Source organism: Camelus bactrianus, chromosome 13, assembly GCF_048773025.1.
Source record: "Camelus bactrianus isolate YW-2024 breed Bactrian camel chromosome 13, ASM4877302v1, whole genome shotgun sequence".
In the NCBI taxonomy this organism is placed as follows: Eukaryota; Metazoa; Chordata; class Mammalia; order Artiodactyla; family Camelidae; genus Camelus; species Camelus bactrianus.
In genome coordinates, this window is record NC_133551.1 from 51528106 (window position 1) to 51548122 (window position 20017).

The following is a 20017-nucleotide window of genomic DNA, read 5'->3' on the forward strand; positions in this document are numbered from 1 at the left end:
CTGGATCTGGGTTGTGTCTTAAGGTGGCTCAGATCAATACTATTTCATTAATTATCCATAAGCTATACCAGGTTATGTAAATTCCCCAAGTGAGGACACTGCAAATTTCCAGATTTGGAAGGTAATCTAAAGCATTTCATTAGTATTTTACTTCAATTTCAATTACAGCTGAAACAACTAGGCAGTAATAAGGGACATACAGACCTGACTAATCTCATTTCCTTTAAGCCTGACTCAAAGGTTCAATTCTACTTTGTACAATATTTAATAAAGGAGACCCTTAGGCAGTTTTGCTGGTGATAATGACAATTCTAGCATCATCTTGCTGAATTCCAACTTATTCAAATAGCAGAAATGGCATAAGCCCCCTTCTTGGTATTCTAAGATTATGATGTTACTGTTAATGCAATTATGTTGAGTTTTGCAAGAAGAGGGTTGTGATAGAAGGTGGTAGGATGGTTAGTCATCCCCTCCACCCCAAAAATGTATCAACAGTGCTTTGACACACATTTTTTTCATAATTTTCCCATAACTGAAGAAGCACAGGGCACTATAGTGTGAAGAAAGGTGCTAGAAAACAATTTCAAATATACTACAAAATTAGCATAATTATGATAAAAAATATTTTTGTCAGCTGTTTGAAGGTGGCCAAGGAATTTTACTGTTAATCATTTGAAAAGCCCCAGAATAAAATTGATTTCAGAACCATTCTTCTCAAGAGTTCAGAGTACCTAAATGTTCCTAACAGCCCTCAAAAGAATGCTGAGAGAGTTGGAGAAATAAGGGCTAGAGATAAAATTTTCATTTGAAAGTCAGAGACAATGAGACACAGTGACAGTAGAGTCTCACTGAGGAGAAAACACCTGCACGTGCACACGCACAGAAAGACACATATTCTCACATACACAAAACCAGAAACCAGAAACCAGAAACCAGAAAAACAGCCAGAACAGCTGCCTCCTGGACCAGAACCAATCAAAACTGGTAAACGCAGACCCCTGGAATCATGATAGAGTCTGGCCAGAAAACCCAAAGACAGAGGACATCTCAGAGACCAACTGAGCCCAGCTGCTGGTTCAGTCTGACCTTGACCCGGGCTGCCTGCTCCATTTGTTGAAGACGGCCCTGCAAGGCATCCCTCTGGGCTGCAGTCTGCTCCACAAGGTCCTGGAAGGACCTCTGCAGTTCATTCAGAAGCCTTAGCATCTGTCGGTTCTGCTGAGGGGACAAGTCCTGGGCGTGCTCAGAGATAAAGAACTGAATGTCAAAGGCAAGTGCATCCAGCTGAGACTTCCTCTCAACCATGGACTGTTTCAAATCCTAAGGTAAGGGGGAAAAGAAAGAAAGAAAAAGAAAAGAAACTTCTAATTCTCTATAGAAGCAGAAGCTGTTGGTTCCAGTCAAAGAAACAACATAATCAAACAGAGGTTAATTTCCTGTGTTTTTATAATTGACACCGATAATTTCTGGGGCCAAACCAGCACTGGAAGTCTCTCTCACTTCTGGTCTCTCCAAACTGCTCACCTATAACAGTTAGGTTTCCTTGACTAGACTTTGATTTCTAAATGCATTAAGCTTTCAATTCTTTATGTTAACAGAATTACAGATACCTGTGGAAATTTTTTTTTAAGTTTTGAAAAGTATAACATGAATTTCTGGTCTTAGATATATCTGTCTACTTGCATTAGGTTCAATTATCTATTTGTATTTGTCTAGCGGTGAGTTACTGGTAGGTCAGAAGTGAGGAAATATTCAATTTATTTGTGGTTCAATAAAATTCAACCTTTAGAGTAGATATATGTTGTTTATACAGTTTTTTTTGTTTATACATTTTAAAACTGTAAAGGGTTACAGACAGACTTTCTTATGTAATAGTTGTATTGCTCCTTTAAAGCAGAAAAAGCTGCCTGAACACTAAAATGTATCTGTTTTTAGACAATGAAAAAGCATGCAATTTCCCCACAAACACTTAGTGATCATGAGTTATGTTATACTGGATGCAATAAGAACAAGTAAGATATCTACACATCTATCACTTTGAAACTGAGAGTAGTCAGCCATCCTGCAAAGCAGGCTGGGTGGGCTTCCTGGATATTTATCATGAGACTGTGCCTCCTCCATCTGTGAACACATGGATTTGGGAAGCAATCACTAGGAAATGAGGTGGCACTTTCTGTAACAGGATTCGTCCAAGTTATAACTAGGGGAAGACACCAATGCACAAGATGCTCTGTGTTTTTACACTTCATGCAATGTCACAGGGCTTTTTCTCATCCTTGCTTCTTTTAATGTTCTGTCAGTAAACAGACCAAGTCTGCTACTCATTCCTCCAATGATATATTTGGATAAAAGAGTATGAAAGAAGAAGGCAGGCCAACTCTTGGAAGATAAAGAGGGATGTGGCTGCATACAAGAAGCCTGACCACAGACGACAAGGTCTGCTTCTCCTAAGACTGGGGAAAAGGAAGAGGGTAGAATTGGGGGGGAATGTCTCTAGTCCTGCTCCAACTTCAGAAAGAATTCACGGAGAGCAATATCTATAGCAGAGGGTGGATAAACCAATGTATTATCTGATATTATCTTAAGTATAACCAGAAGAAACCACAGTGTTGGAGGGAGAAAATCTTCAGCTCATACGTATCTCAGAATCTTTAACCTTATATGTCACTGACATATAAAAAGAATCAATTAATTTGGAACTTAACAAGAAGAGAAGAAAAGCATCTCTCTAGATCAGGGGATGGTAATCTACAGTCCCCACCCCCCTGTGAAATGTTTGCCACCTGTTTTTGTAAATAAAGTTTTATTGTAACATGTCCACAACCATTCATTTACGTACTGTCTATGGCTGCTTTTGTGTTTCACCAGCAGGGGTAAATGGTTGCCACAGAAATGGGCCACTTATATATGACCTACAAAGCCTAAAATAGTTAACTATCTGGCCCTTTACAGAAAATCTTGTCAAGCCATGCATTAGATCGTTGAACAAAAATTCTCCTGAAATTGGTGTGTGTGCACAGGATTATATCTTGGGCAAAACAGAAACAAGGGATGGATCCTAGATGCTCAGTTATAAAGAGGACATGGAAGTTGATAATCATAGTCATTCTGCAGACTCTCTGAGAATAGCTGAAAGGATGAACAGTCATAATCACTGAAGCCCCAACGGTATGATAACGCAAAAAACTAAGCATCGCTGACTTTGTCTCTGAAATGGAGAGACTTTCTAAGAAAGATAAATACAGACACTGGTTTGCCTACCAGGAAAATAAAAATGATATAACTCAAGAGGACAAGTAAAACATGCTTGAGACTGGAGGGTGCGCTTACCTCACACTGCTGGAGATTGTGGTTCAGGCTGTCAGCATCCGTTTCATTGTCATAGTCCTTGCTGTTCAGGAGAAGGTGGGTATTGCCAACCCAGGCTCTCAGATCTTGAAGTTTGCTTTCTAGCTGTTCATACTGATTTAACACTCTAGTCTAAGAAATAAATGACAAATTAGATGATAAAACTCTCCAAGTCTGCCCAGACTTTGTGAGCCTTTGTGAATAAAAACAAGATGCTACCTTTTTTACTTCCACAGCATTCTGGAGATGGAGCAGCCTGGAATTCCAAGAGTCACTCACAGAGCTGAGGGACTTTTGAAGATTCTTGGCATCTTTCTCTAGAGCCTTCAACAGTTGAGCTGGGACTTCTTGAGGCTGGCTAATGATAATCTGATTCACACACTCCAATTCCCGACTCACCAACGTGGACAGATCCTTTAGCTCCCCATCTAATACCTAAGGGCATAAAGTAGAATTACCTCCAAGATCAAAACTAGAAATCTTGCTATCTAGGAATAAGCTGTGAACATATTTTTCTGTCACTTCATGCCACACAGGCTCTACAGCTTATAAAGTGTTTTTACATACGTACATTCATCAGTTTATTGGGTTCTCACAATGAATAACTCTTGAGGTAGGCACAGTATACATTATTATCCTGGATTTCCAGGAGTGATGCGTCAGTGCTTAAAACTGTGATTTTTTTCACCTGTTGCTGCCTGGCAGGTAAGTAATAGAGCCAAGACTCGGACTCAGGTTTCCTGATTCAGTGCAGTGCTCCTTCCACTACAACCTGCTGCCGCTCCAAGAGTGTCATTATGCTTTAGAGAGTGGTATGCAATATGAGTCAATCAAAGGACAACTCTTTCACTTCAAAGTCCAAGAGAGCAGAACCCAAGAACATAAAAACATCCCAAACCAGTCTTCCCACTCAGCTACTCTACAACATTCTGATCCTCAGTAGAGAAGCCAGAAGGAAGCTGTGGAAAAGCTTGGTAGTTCTTCTGGGCATCACCCGCACCTGCCCCCAGCCACCCTGCCCCAGGCCATACTCTGGATACTGAGAGAATGGGCAAACCTCTGCAATCCGTGTCCTCCTCCAATCCTGTGCCAACTCAGCCTCCAGTTTCAGTCAAAGAACTACTCTCCTCCCTCTCATGACTAAGTCTACATCTTCCCATGTTCTCAGGGAACTCATTCCATCAGCCATCACTTTCTCTCTCCTCTAACTTCAAGTTCTCCCTCTCAGCCCCCAAAATCCACTCAAAACACTCCTCTTTCAGTCATTCTCTTCCCTGCACTACCAAGCTTCTGGAAAAGAATGACCTACATTAATTGCCCCCACCTTCCAACCTCTCATTTATATTTAATGTAACCAAGTTTACATCCCACACTCCACTGCAACTGTTCTTATCAAGGTCACCAGTGACTTTCAGGCACTAAACCCCCCTTTCAGTCTTCACTGTGCTCAGTCTCCCTACTATGTTTAACACTGCCGACTGCTCCTCTCTTGAGTCAATTCTGCTTTGGTTTCTATGAGACCAGTACTCCCTGGTGCTCTTCACAGAGCTCCAGTTACACTTTTTCAATCTATTTTTTGTCCATTAAATGGTAGTGTTTTTGAACATGTTTTTCTTCCTGAATAGTCTCCATTTCCTCCAAGCAGATGGGCCCAGAGGAAGCCTCTGGAAACCTACCTTGGCCTGACACCACAGGTCCTGTAGCTCTGCCAGGTTTAGCTCTACAGGTTGAATCTGTTTGGTCCTCATTTCAATGTCTCGTAAAACAGACAGATAGGATACCAACTTCTCATCATGTTCTAGACAGAGTTGCCGGTTAAATACATTCTGTGGAGCCAAAAAGAAAACTCACTCAAATATGACATTCTCCTTTTAAGTCTGCTGTTTAAAGCAGGAAGGGTCTTCTTGATAGACAAATAGAAATTTTTGCTACATATGAGGGATGAAATATAACATGTTACTTTGTCTAAGGTGTCTCAAATCAATAGACAAAAAAGTGACTTTATTAACTTCCTCAGGGAGCAGAAGCCCATAATTTGCAATCTGTAAGCACCATTTTAGCAAAACTTCCAAAAGCTATTCTGACTTCAGGTACCATAGACCTAGTATTTCAAATTAGCTTCAACGTTTCTAACTTAAAACCCTTGCAAATTTCAGAAAGACATTCAGCATCATTGCCTAATTTTCCAACAACTGTGCTCCAAGCAGATAATGATAAACTAAGTTATATCTTAAAGAATAATCCAGTGTCCTGAAGTGTATGTACCCATACAACCATACACAGGGAAACTCAGTATCAAGAGTTTTACCATTAAACTATTATAACCAGTACACACACACACATCCCCCTGCGGAACTTACTTTAGTTGCTCTGGAGGGTTCTGGGTTTACACTGTCATTTCCCTTTCCCCCGGGTGCAGTGACGAAGGGGGTCTGCTCACTGCCAGGGCTCTCTCTGAGCCTTTCCTGTAGTGTCTTCTCATCCATCTTCACTGCAGGGCAGGCTATGAGAGGTACCGTCTCTTCTTCACTGCTCTCTGGAATAGTGGGACTAATGGTGGCAGCCTGTTGCCCTGTACTCTCTTTTCGAGAAACATCTTTTAACAGTTTCTCTGGAAGAAGGGACACTGAAACTCTGGGAACTCCCTGAGCCACTATGCCTTCAAAGGACACTGCTTCTCTACATATGACTATAGGGTTTGACATTTTTAGAAATTTCTCTCCAGTTACTTCCTCAGTTGTTACTATTTCCGATTCAAGAATTTTGCAACGTTCATGATCACTTTTGTTGTCCTGGCGATGAAGGCCCTTTCTGTCTGAGAATTCCAGGTAAGTGACTTCTTTGGAGTCTACTCTAATTTCTTCCAATTTAACAGCTCTTGTTGAGTCAAAAGGTACTTCTTGGTGTGATTTTTCTTTATATTCATTAGATGAGGAAGTCAGATCTTTGGTTTCCCTAGTCTTAAAAGTAACACAAGAATCTTGATAATAATTGGTCTCCTGTCTGGTGGTTCCTTGGAAAGACTTGTCTGCAGTGAAAATTTGGGATGTGTCTGCAATTTGGGCTTTTCCAACTGATTCCTGGTAGTGCAATCCTTCAGGTCTTGGGGTCAAAGAAGAGGGTATTTCATTCTGGGCTCCACTAGTAATTTCTTGAGATAAATTTTCTTCTGGGTTTAAAGTCAAGCAGAAGCTTAAATTTTTGGCTTCTTCACTGACTTGATTAGAATCTTGATTTCTTACAGGAATTCCTCTGAGGGTCGTTTGGGAAGAAGAGTCTTCAGCTTCACAAACAATAGAAAATCCCAGCTCTCTATCAGCTGCTTTGCCTTTTTCACTTTCTGTTATTGCCATAGGCTGACTCTTCATGCTGGAGTCACGGTCATCGCTAATGGCAGTTTCCTGATTCAACTTTTCTTCTGAAAGACCTGCTGGTTTGCATGTTTCAACACTTTCTTCTGCAGCCGTCTCCCTCGTCCGCCTCTTACTTTTCTCCCTGGTATGCGCTGGCTTCTGCGTAACCCGCTGACTCAGCAATCTGCCGGAAGTTTTATAGTTTGGTGCTTGTCCTTCTGAAGTAGTTTCTCCTTGGTTTTCCCTTATTTCTTTATAATCTAAGCCTGATATAGACTCTTTCATGTGAGAAATAATTTCTATTTGTGTCACCTCTTTGGGTTTAAAATCACAAATTTCTGACTGAGGGTGTGTCATTGAATCTTGGCCCAGTGATTTACCATTACGATCACCAGGAATTCTGATACTGCCAGATTCTTTAGCATCTGGAGATCTCTTCTCATCTTGAGTCTTGCATTCCAATTTCTTTAATGACATTTCCCTGCTCTTTTCTGGCTGCTCCCCATTAGAAACGCTCACTTTAACCTTTTCTTGGGCAGACTGATTTTCAATTTGAAATAATTTCTCACTTTCTGCTTTACCACAACTCATTTCGGCTGTCTGATTACAAGCAATTAACATTTCCTTTCTTAGAAATTCCTTCTGTAGTTCACATACTTCAATTCCATCTTGCTTTTCAATTGGAGCCTGGTGATCACTGCCCTCTAAGATATCGATTTGGATCATAGTTGCCATTTCAGGGCTGATAAATTTTTTCTCGATAGCTTCCTTTAAAGTCACTCTCTGATCATTAAATATGTCAATAATTCCTCCATCTAACATCTGATGGGATGCAATAATTCTGACCATGTCTTCGTCTACTAATTTCTGTTCTAAAGCTGATGCCAGCGTCAGTCTTTTTCCCGTGGCCGTATCTATAATTCCCCCAGTGTTTGCCTGAGCTTCCAGAACTCTCAGTGTAGCTGCAAAGTCTACTTTTCCAAGCTTAATTGCTTGAGACAATGTAAGTACTCTGTCACTTGCTCCATCTTTAATGTCTGAGAAGGGAATTACTTCTAGATATCTCTGTCCAGATTCAATATCAATCTTACATTTTTTTACTAGTTCTGAATAGGGAACAATTCTATAATTCTCAGGATCTATAATCCCATTCATCATTCCTGAAGACAATACTGCTCTGTTAGTTAATAGTCCTTCTTTCTCAGCTTCTGCCAAGGTCAATCTCTGGCCAGAAATGAGATCTACGAAGCTTCCAGTCAAGGTCTGAATTTCTTGGATTTCTCTTTTCAAATCCTGAGTAACAAGATCTAATTTTATGGCTTCAGGGAGGGAAAGAGTTTCCTTTGTTTCAGGATGAGAGAACTGATGGAGGCTTAAGCTCTCAACTTTTTTGAGTTGCTTGGCTAAATCTTCATCAATGATGCCATGTTTAAAGGCATTATTGACAGAAAGTCTCATCCCAGATATATGGTGAATGATACCTCCATCTACCACCTGCTTAGTCAACAACTGAATGGCCTCCTCTCTCTCCAAAAGTCCTCTGTCAATGGACTGCACAACTGTTAAAGGGGCTTTGCTCTCAGGGTCCATAATTCCAGTTGTTTCCATTTGTAAGCGAATTAATCTCTCCCTAATCGTTTCTTCAGCATCTCTGCCCTTGGAAGCTTTCTCCAGATTTATAAGCTCTGTCTGGTCAGCACTGTCCACCAAGCCAAGATTTGAGGCCAAAGTTACTGAAATCTTTTTGCCTCGTTTCAGGTCAACGATTCCACCAGTTACCACCTGCCCCTCTAAAATTCTGGTGGCTGTTTGTGGGTCAAGAAGTCCAACTGCAACTGCTTCCTTCACAGAGCACAGTGTGTGGGTGCGGGGGTCTAAGACTCCACTTATAGCTTTGTCTGCCATGAGGACATTATGTAATAATTTCTCATCCATCAGACCTTCATCAATGACTTCTTCAGTTGTCAAAGACTCACAGGTCTGAGAGTCAAAGAACCCCCGAAACATGTTCAGCTTTCCCATAAGTTTCACAGCAGTGTGACTGGTCACGAGGCCTTGGGCTATTGCTTCATTTAGTAAGAGCTTTTGACCTGTCTGCTCATGAAAGATACCACCATCTAGTAATTGTGTGGATAATATATTTAAGGTGGCTTCTTCAAGCAATTCTAAAGGATGACTGCATGACAGGGAAGTTTCACGACCACTGTCTTCCTCATCTGTCTTTCCTAACATCACCATACGACCACCTGCCCTGCTGTGCCCTTCTGGACTTTGTTTATGATCATCCCTACCCAAAGATGTCTTATTTAAGGCCTTCTTTTTGCCCAGAGAATGAATATTCTTATCCTTTTCAGACGTTTGCTCCGATTCTAAAACTAGAGTTCTCTCTACCTGAAATTGTGACTTTTTGCTCTGGGGTTTTATGAGAGGTCTTCCAGTTTCACTCAGAGTATATTCAGTTTCAAGTGTGCTTGCTTGTTCTTTCTGACACATAAAGGAAGTCTTTCTCAGAGTCTGCCATTCTTCCTTTGCTGATTCAACAGAAGGATCTTTGTCTTCCACCAAAGTCACATCTTCTGCTTCCTCAGGAGGTACCATAAGGAGAACGCCTCTGCTGGCGTTTTCCCTGGTAGACACTTCTATTTGGTCTTGCTTTTTGCTACCTGACAGCTGCCTTGTAAACTCTGAATTGACTTTACCTATAACCTTCAAAGTATTAACATTTGGAATTCCCACTTTTTGTTTTCCTACAAACAGGTCCTCTTCGGGGTTCTCTGCAGAACCTTCTGTTTCTACAGTGGTCTTTTTGCCTTTTGCTTCTGTGCAATTTGCCTGATCGGGATCTTCTTTGTTCTGAGAAGAGAACTGGAACTCAGGTGGCCTCACAGTCAGCCCATCACAGAAAGCTTCTGTGATTTTCACATTCACTGATTCTTGTAATTCCTCAGGAGTTTCTAGTCTCTGATGTCCAATTTCAAACATTTCTGGAGGACCTGCTTGACATTCACCTCCTGCTGTCAGTGCATCTATCAGCTCGTTGTCCAGCAGGAGCAGCCTCTGTCCATTGCGCACATTAACATAGCTGTGAGTCATCAGCTGAAACAGCAGCTTCTCGTTAGGGCTTGCTATGCCCTCAGTTTGGCCCTGGCTGCACAGCAGACCGGCCACTCCAGGATTCATGCTCAATTTGCTTCGTTCTAGAGAGTCTGCTAACTGCATGTGGGGCATCACATCAGGTATGCAAACTGATTTCAAGTTATTGGCAAGATCTTTGTCCAATATACCATTCTCTATTGCTTTCTTCCAGGACCAAATCTCTGTGGTTGCTGGTAGAAATAGGGCTTTAATATGTTGTCGGCCACTAAGGATTTTATGAGCTAGTTCAGTAGACACAATACCTTGTTCCAGGGCATCTGTAATTGGGAGAATCTCTCCAGATTCAGGCCACAGTAACCCCATGAATGACCAAAGGGACTCCAGAATTATAAGGGCAATCTTAGCAGCTACTAGATCATTGCTCACTGCTTCGTCTATTGTCAGCCTATGCCCAGTGACAGTGTCTATGATGCCTCCTGTCTGAAGCTGCCTTATGAGTAGAGCACAGGCCATATCTTGGTCAATCAAATTGTGTCTTACAGCCTCTTGCACTGTTAGTCTGTGTCCTGTTCTTGGATCTACTATGCCACCAGCAAAAAGCTGAGCTTCCAGCATCCGGACAGTGACCTGCCTATCTATTAGCCCTTCTTGAACTGCACGGAAAATGCTAACTTTCCGGCCTGATTTCAAGCTCACCATTCCACCAGCCAATTGCTTGACAGGCAGCAATTTCAACCCTGACTCCTGGTGGACAATGCATCTCTGCATCAGATCCAGCAAACTGATTTTCTCAGCTGTGTTTGGGTCTATCAAATTCTTGGATGACCGCAGGTGAGACTCTAACACTGAGTGAAGCCATGAAGAAATGAGGCCTTGGTGAAAAGCCTCCCCTAGGTTAATACAGTTGTCATGAGGGGGGAGACTGAAACCTCCAGTTGCCAGGTGAGCTTCTAAGATTTTCAGTCCAACTTTCTCACTGATTATTTTCTTTTCAATTGCTTCCACCACAGAAAGAGAGCCTCTGCCCTCAGTAAGCCTGCTGATTAAGGACAGGGCATCCTGTAGCTCCCGGAGCTGCTGGTACATCTGGGGATTAATGAGGTTTCTGGCTAGGCCCTCCTCCAAAGACAGCTTTTCACTGGTCTCAGGAGCAATGAGGCCAGACATGATAACCTGGGATTCCAGGAGCACAAGGCCCGTGTCTTGGTCAATGAGGCCCTTTTGCATGGCTCTGAAGATGGGAAATATCTCCACTGTGCCTAGGTCAATCACCCCAGCAACTGCTCTGCAGCCCTACAAGAGAAAACGAAAGAGAAGACTGAATCAGAGAAGCATAACTGTTGAAAGGAGTCATTCAAAGAACTACAATATATCAAATTCTGACCACAAGAAAAACCCAGCCTGGGATGAGCCCCAGTGTGTAGGAAACATTCTGAAGCCTGGCAGTGTTAATGCTAAAAAAGAACTTTTCTAAACGCAGAATGTTTAACATGGCTATCAGTTCACAGGTTACTCGAGGGATGGTAGCATGAAGCAGATCTGAGTGACCAGCTCTACAAGGTAGCAAGCAGTGGAAGTGAAGGGACAGCTGTTTCTAAGACTAGGTCACCACAAAGGTTCTTATGGACACATACCAGTTCCCTCAAAGTGAGAATTCAACCCCCTATAACAACTTCTCCGTGCTGCAACCCATGCAGAGGACTCCTAGAATAGCACCTCCCTGCTGGTAAGTTTAGCAGGATTGGTCCACAGAAGTAGAAGGGAGATTTAAGCAGCCCAATGGCCACACGACTGTTGTGCAACTCAGTAAACGGCCCTGGGGACAGTACCAGGAGGCTGCTCAGCAATGGGGGCAAGTCATTGTCTCAGTGGCCACGGCTAGCATCTCCCAAGGCAAGGAAGGAGCAGACGAGAGCCCCTGACTCTGGAACCACTAGTAACTTCTCTTCTGGTCAAGGCTAGAATGGATAGTACAATCATCACGATTACAGCTACTACTTGTTGGGCACCTGCTGTGTTTATTAAGCGCTGCCATTTAATCCTCACAACAATCCTATGAAAGCAATTATTTTAATCTTTAGCTTGCAGAGAAGAAAACAAGGTACAGAGAGGTTACGTAACTTGTCCTAGGTCACAAAACTAGTGAGTTCCAGAATCAAAGCAAGGTCTGACTCTCAATCTCATGCTTCCCCAGTCAGACCAGAGAGAACGAAGGATAAGACAGTAACGCTGCATCTCACATAGGAGTTAGGTACTCAGGTCACAGAATAAAGCAAGCCTATGCATTGTAAAAATCACCCTTGTAAAAAAGCCTAAAAACAGCTTCTGAAAAATTCCTATTTTGAAGTCTTTCATCACAGAATGATGTTATTCAGAAATTAAATCATCCAAGAGTTTTACTACTTAGAACACTCCATTGGTGGGGAGGGTACATACAGCTCAGTGGTAGAGTGTATGCTTAGCATGCATGAGGTCCAGGGTTCAATTTTAAAAAAAAATTTAAAAAGGAAAAAAAGAACACTCCACTTTCCACTTTTATTACTCTCCAACTTCCTAGAGCTTCTTCACGTTCATAGTCTTTGTCTTCTATCCATCTTTTATCCATCCCTCTTTGGTCGGTATTGCTTTTTGATCCTTATTTAACCCTTTAACTTATCCACAGAGGAACTTATTGAAGCAATGTCAATCACTTCCTTGCCTCCTAAATGATTTTCATTTCTGTCTCTGAGAAGGGAGCTCCATAAGAGCTGGTGTGCTGCCCACTCAATGTCTAGGAACAGTAGTGCCAGCAGTTCAATAAACATCTGATGAATAAATGATAAATTGATAAACAGTAAGACAATCTTTAAAATCATTAACCTATTTCCCCCCAAATTTTAAAAACATGTACTGAGGATTTCAAGCTTGATTAGCTGCAGACTATAGGAGATGCAGAATAGACAGCAAATGAGGGAACAGATCTAGGTCACATCTTCATCTCACTGTATTTGTTCAAATAATGGAATAACTGACAGGAATGGAATATCTACCCTATTTAAAATATTATGTGTTATTCTTCATCCCTGCTCATTGTTTTCTGAGCAAGAATGTAGAGTCTAACTTGTATAAAGTAAACACACGTTATGCTAATCTATTAGTTATCCAGCCTACTGAGATTGAAAGAAAATTCACACTGGCATGTAATTCTTTGAAATACATGAAAATTCCTTTTACAAAACCCACATAAAGACTGTTCAGAAGCATTCAACATGACAAAGGAAAAGACTCTTTGGGGAACTTCTAATATCTTCTGTGAGTTCACAGAGTCTCAGAAATGCTGGTGTTGAGAAAAGGCCTGGAGTCTAGCCAAACAGAAAAGGCTACACACTGTTCCTTCCAACACGCTTATAACTGGAGGACAGGCGGGAATCACCGAGCTGGGAAATAATCCAGAGAAATCCATTTCAGCCTCACCAAACATGGGCACTCTGACCTAAAGAAGCAGAAGAAGACAGAGGGAGAAGAGGAAAGAAACATAAAAGGCTCTACTTACCAGAGCTGCAGGGGTGCCTCGGGCAGGTAAGAGAGAGCCTTACGGAGCAGCTCAGCCGCATCGCACACACAGTGTAAGCTTGGTGTTAGCGTCCAGCATGCGACTTTGTTTTTTGCAAAAAAGAACCCCAAACAGGTCGTCCTCTTTTCCCCTTGTGCATTTGTGCTTAAACTCCAAAGGGTTAGTGAAACTTGTAAGCAAGGATGTCAGTTAATCAGAACGATACTTCACATGAAACACACAAACGGTAACAGGGGACACATCATGCTCAATGTAGTGGTGCTCAGCAGCTTGACTTTCCTTCTTTCTTCCTCTCTCCCCCTTTGTAACCTCTCAAATGAGAACTGGATGTTCTCAGCAAGCAATTGTTAACACTTCCCTGTACTCCCGTATATGGTGAAGCAATGAGCCATTAGAAGGGGGCTACCTTACAGAGAGAAAGCTAAACCAGCACGTTCTTTTTGGAAATCTGCTCTCAAATAAATCAGCTGGCGCTGTCTTCTGGTCTTTACAACTCTAGCTCCTTCTGCACAAATTTCAGATTCAAGGACTAGAGTCAAAGCATTTTTTGTCTGAATTTCATTCTCAGCATCATCTTGACCAAATCTGATTACCATGGGAGCTTACAGTTTGGCCTGCCCCATGGAATGTGGCCATTGCTTCACAACACAGGAAGTGAGCAGGCACACACACATATATATCCCAGAGACACATGTATATAATATGGTAAGTTTACATATACACATAAATATCCAGGGTGAACTTAGGACAACCAGCAGGAACAACTTTCATTTGGTCTAGGAAATGAACATGAGTGGGAACTGGTAAAGATGTCATGTGATGAGGTGATGATGGGTAGGAGGAACCAGCGTCTCAGTCAGTACAGCTAATCTACCAGTTTGTTCTAGAAATCAACATTTCTCATTTATTTAGCAGATATGAAAAAAAGTATGGGGGGAAGAGGTTCACGGCCTTTTCTTCCCAATATGCAGAACTCTTGGCTACCAACTTTTGAGTGACAATGCCACGATTATTGCCTTGTGATCAGATAGAACATAGAATTTATGTTCTCCTTGACTGTGGTCTGTCACAAAATGGAAGATCACAAAACAGTGAATCAGATCTAAAGGGTCAGCTGTAAGTGTCTTCTAGTGATTTTGACTGACCAACACATCGTGGAACCCCAGTAAAGAAACACAAGACAAATGGATGCTATGGTGAGGTTAAAAACTAAATCACACTGGTCATGGAAAGCTAGTGATCGTGACTCTCAATCAGCAAAGCTGCCTTCATATTGTTCAGAATTTACCCTCCCAACATTGGGAGAGAAAAACTACAAGTACCTTTTGTTCTGTCTGCTGGGCCAACTGGCTCTGAAGTTGCTGAAGCTGGTTTGCTGAACCATCACAAAGGTCATGGTAAGCCTTATTCAGGGCATTCAGTTGCTCGGATATCTGTTCCTTCTCCTTTTCTGACAGCCTAGAAGATGAAGCATTAAAGCTCTTTTAGAGAAAAACCTTTCCCCACATTCTCCTCTATTGCTTTAAAAAGCATGACTTCCCCACCTTGGACAGTATTGTTATTTATCACTGCTCACCATGGATCATCTGGTCAGTCTTCCACACTCATTGGACACTTTGGCATCCAGCTCATTGTTTTCTGGTCTACCTCAAACCATAATTCTTGGTGATGTCAATGCTCATGTCACCAATTATCTAACACCCTATGCTTGAAATCCTGTGACCTTCTCAATCCAAGTAGTCTCGGCTCCACTTCAGCCTCACCCACACACGGCAGACTTAGGTGCTACCCTCGTCTGAAATTATTCTACTTCTGAAATTTTAAACTTCAAGAATCTACTATCTGATTATAATCCTATAACAAACTCTCATTTACCCATTACCCAACTATCCAACTTTACCAAATTTTAGTATTTTATGAGATTTTCTTTAGATTCTTTTCTTAGAAATAAGACATTACAGACAGAATTAAAGTCCAGAGTGTATTTGTCAACAACCCCGTTCCTATCCCTCTCTCCCCGGAGGTAAGCACTATCTTGAATCCGGTGAATTTTGGAGAATTTCCTTTTCTCATTCTACATTGTGTTTTTGAAGCTTAATTGTATCCATCAACTTACTGAGATTCTCCAAACCTTCCTGGACTCCTCCATTTTCTCTGAACCCATCAGTCCTATTATCTTTAGTTTCTTCTCTTTATAGAGTCCTGACCCCACAGTCCATCATCTCAGTTAGTTCCTCACTATTATTTTTGTACTCTCTCCTTACTAATCTAGTAAGACTCTAACCCCTGATCAATCAAGCCAGAGGACTTCTCTGTACCCATATGCAGACTAAGTATATCTAGTGAGGGGATTTCAAAACCACGTGGAAGAGATCTCCCTGGTTTCCAACCCCTACTGGACTTCAGTGCTTCCTGACAATCCTCCTGGAGGCTCCCTCTTTCTTTCCCTTCAGCACCACTCTAACTTTCAGCAAACATCCTCTCTGCCTATTTGAAAGAGAAAATACAGACCACTGGGCACAAATTCTCTCACTTTCTGACCTCATGTCTGGCATATTGACTTATCCTAATCTCCTTTTCTTCAGATCTCAGAGGAAAAGCTGTCTCAACTCCTGTTGAAGGTTGTACTTTCTACCCACTGACGACTTTTATCCTCTCCTACATCCTCTGGGACACTTCTCCTATTGCTTCAAACTCTCCCCTTTTGATCCTTGAGACTCAGTTCATAAACACCATTAAGTCCCTCTGATCTTTTTAAAAAACAAACCCTCTACTGATCCTAAATTCTGCTCTGAGTGTTTACTGTAGTATCTCTCTCCTTCCCATGGCCAAGTGCCTGGGAAGAGCCGTCTAAGTTCACTATCACTACCTTCCTCACCTCAGGTGCTCCCCATTCTTCTCAACCTGACGTCATCCCCCAACTTTTCACCAGAGTCATCAAAAACTTCCAGCTTGTCAAATTTAATAGCCTGTCTTAAACTTTCTTGACTTTTTACCACTTCCTTCTTTTTGGAACTCTCTTCTCTCTTGGGTTCTGAGGTATCACTTATAACTTCCTTTTACTTCTCTAAGGTTTCCTTTATACGTCAAGAAGCCTGTGAGCCCTTGTAAGCTAATCCGTCCATGGTTCTACTATGCTGATGACTCAAATCTCCATCACTTTAGACTTCACTCATTAATTCTAAATTTACACATCCAGTGGCCCACTGGACAACTTTAGTGGAACTATGTAAGGCATAAAATATGTATTCGGCACCTCCAAATACATACTAGAGACTTATGCTCTGATGTCCTGTGGCTCCTTCACATTCATAATGTCTGAAACAAAAGCTGCCTTCTTCTCCCTCAGTCCACACCTTCTCATGTATTCCCTATCTTGGTCAGTGGTATCACCAAATACCCAGTGGCCTAAGCCAGAAACCTGGGAGTTTTATCTGATCATTTCAACTGTCACCAAACCCTGTAAGGGTTAATATTCCTCCTTAATATCTTCTGAGTCTCTGTCCCCTCTCCATCTCTCATCATTTCTTGCCTATATTATTGGAACAGCCTCTTAACTGGTCTCTCAGGCTCTTCCTCTATGTCTATCCATTCCCTATAAAACTGTTCTAGAAATCTTTATCAACAGAATCCAGTCATGATTAAAATCCCTCCCCACAGCCTATGGGCAAAATGCAAACTTCTCAGCATGAACTACAAAGCTCTTCATAATTTGGCTCTTACCCATGAATTCTTATCATGACCCTAAGTTTTAGCCAGGTAGATCCAGTCCCTTGTATGTGCCATAATCTCTCATTTAATACTCACTTATGACCATGCTTGGCCAAGAAGATCTGTGAAGTTTTAACAGCCTCAGAGACTTGTTCCCTTTTGGTTGTCAGCTCCTCTGCCAGAACCTATGCAGCAGAAGCAAACAGAAAAAGCTCAGAACCGAAGAAATTCAAGAATCAAAAATTATTTGAAATAACTTTTTAAAAATCCTAAGGAAAAATCTAGCTTAGGACAGATTATTATTACCAATGAACTATATATAGTGATTTAAAAAGTAGATATGCAAATAGGATGACTTCTTAAGTTAATCTTTAAGTCCTGGAAGCTAACATTTACTGAGATGACAGTTGTTCCTGGGTGGCCCATGTGTGACTGCTATTATTCCACCTAATGAGCAATCCCGTATCACTCTACCTAGGAAGTGACGGATGGATCTTCTACTCACCTGCTGTTCTAAAATAGCTTTCTCAATGTCTGTTGATTCTTTGGTCTGGGGTGAGGTAGCTTTGCTTTGTGTATTCTTTGCTAGGGTAGACACCCAGCCCAGAAGTTCTTTAACCTTCTCCACATGTTCCTGTTTTTCCTCTTCTACCACTTTCTAGAAAAGAAAATAGAAAATCAGTATCTTGGTCAATGTCTTATTAGACCAGCCTGACTTCAGAGTTCCTAAAATAGACACATGAAAGTTACCTAAATCAGTAGGCAGCTAAAATAACCCCAAGTTAAATATATAATTCACTCAGCCTACAACATTGCTCCTCAGTGCCTGTGTGATACTAATAGCTAAATTCACTATATCTGGGTTAGCACTTTTCTAAAAAAGCACACTGTTTGCATATATGATGGGCCTTTAATAATTATTTACTGCATTTAAAAAGCCCTTCACACACAGCATCTTAACTTATTTTCATAATTCTTAGATTTACAGGTGAAGAGATTGGCATCTACAGAGATTAAATGAGGTAGGTACTGATATAAAGGAAGTCTGCTAATTTACATAGGCAGAAGTTGGTATGGGTTAATGTTTCCAACAGCATTTCTTTCAGATGAGTTGCTAAATATGTGGAAACTTACTTTGCAAAGCCATAGAAGAATTTTATAATTACAAAAATACTGCATATGCATTACAACAAATTTAAACAATCTGAAACGCCTAATATATGTCCCTTTAATCTCATTTCCCCAGAAATTTGGTATATTTATAAACTTGTTGTATGCTCATATTGTGTCTTTGTGGTACAGTTTATCATTCTTTTTTACTGAAATCATAATTATACATAGTATTCTAACTTGCTTTTTCTCTCAAATAATATATTATAAATATCTTTCCATGTCAGTTCATTTAAATCTATTTCATTATGTTTAATAGCTTTGTAGCATTCCAGCATATTGAATTTAGATGTTTCCAATATGTCCCTTTAACAAATTAAGGATCTGTGTTCACATTCCTTTCTTCATACTTATAACATTTCTATAATAAAGATACTTGGACATGGGAGTGATGGACACGAGACAGTCAAGACTCATTGTTCACAGATTCCATATTTGTGGATTTATCTACTCGTTAAACTTTATTTGTAACCTTAGAATCAATACTTGCAGTATTTTCACAGTAATCCCCAGACATGCACAGAGTGGCAAAAAAACTTAGCCGCCAAATGCTTCCATCTGAGGTAGAACAAGGTGATAACCCGCCTTCTCGTTCCAGCTCTTTTAGTGTCAGTAAGTGTCCTTCCCACAGTCTTTTCAGTGCCGTGTTTTTCATATGTTTGGCTTTCTGTTAGTGATTTCACTGTTTAAGATGGGCCCAAGTGTGGTGCTGAAGTGCTCTTGTGTCCTAAGCGCTGGAAGGCTGTGATGTGCCTAATACGTGTTTAATAAGCTCTTTTCAGGAGTTATACTGCTCTTGGCCGTGAACTCAATGTTAGTGAATCAACAAGACATATTAAATAAGGTGTTTTTAAACAAAAACACATGTAAAATCAGGTTGTGCTTTATGTTGACAAGACTGTTGTGACCAGAGGCTGGCAGGAACCTAGCCCTCTTCTCCCTACAAGGGCAAGAGCTCAGTGTTCGCTGATGCCGTGTGCACAGCAACGTCGGAACACGACCGCTGTAAATGACAGACCTCGCTGTGCATGCACGGAAACTCTCGATAGAAGGCACAGACTTTTTTATTCTACTTTCAAGATGATTCAGGACCCAGCTGTCCTCACCTCCTCCTCCTCCAGCCGCCGGAGTGCATCACTGATGTATTTCACGTGCTGAGTTGTTAAGGTCACCAATGCTGTGTAGCGAGTCCTTAAGTCCATGAACTATGGTTCAAAAAAAAAAAAAAAAATTTAGCTAAGTTACCTGGTCAGAAAAGTCAATCTAAATAGCTGACAGTAAGTTTTCATGAAGTCACACGCTGCACAGTAAGGTGAGCCCTAAAACGAACTCTAAGGCCCTGATGAGTGACTCTCCTTGAGGGAGTGACAGCGGCATGTGTCCTTTCCCCACCCCTTCACCTCTTGTGTGATGGCATCTGAGGAGGAAAGCATGCGACGGCGCTTGCCAGGGGATTTCTGCTGTGATTCCACGAAGGCCTTATATGTCATCAGTTGCAATTCATAGTCCTGGGGGAGGAAGACATTTGACCACATTTACACAGGGTTGATAGCTCACACACATTGCGCAGTGGCATCATGGCATTTCACTGATGAAAGGCATTTTGGCAATCCTTTAGAATAGAGGATAGAACACTTTCCCAAAAAGGGCTGCACTGCCTTGGTCACGGCTACTCATCTCGGCCACTGCACGTGGAGCAGCCACGGGCCGTGAGTGAATGAAAGAGCACAGCTGTGTTATGATAAAACCTGACTCACAGACGCTGAAAGCTGAAGTTCATACAATT

General features: G+C 41.5%; 1 protein-coding gene across 21 annotated transcripts in view; it reads right to left on the reverse strand.

The window, feature by feature from the left end:
• The window catches only part of MACF1 (microtubule actin crosslinking factor 1), a 311004-nt gene that overhangs the window by 108987 nt on the left and 182000 nt on the right, over positions 1-20017 (reverse strand). For 16 of the 21 annotated variants that reach the window (XM_074376773.1, XM_045520294.2, XM_074376759.1 and 13 more), the window contains 10 exons: positions 19632-19739; positions 19338-19436; positions 17567-17719; positions 17158-17246; positions 14673-14808; positions 5709-11090; positions 5025-5174; positions 3568-3783; positions 3331-3480; positions 1087-1320 (listed from right to left, as the gene is read on the reverse strand). In XM_074376773.1, the coding sequence (XP_074232874.1) occupies positions 1087-1320; positions 3331-3480; positions 3568-3783; positions 5025-5174; positions 5709-11090; positions 14673-14808; positions 17158-17246; positions 17567-17719; positions 19338-19436; positions 19632-19739 (6717 nt within the window). The remainder of the gene's footprint in view (positions 1-1086; positions 1321-3330; positions 3481-3567; positions 3784-5024; positions 5175-5708; positions 11091-14672; positions 14809-17157; positions 17247-17566; positions 17720-19337; positions 19437-19631; positions 19740-20017) is intronic. The other 5 variants (XM_074376774.1, XM_074376771.1, XM_074376770.1 and 2 more) reach the window with 1 other exon arrangement.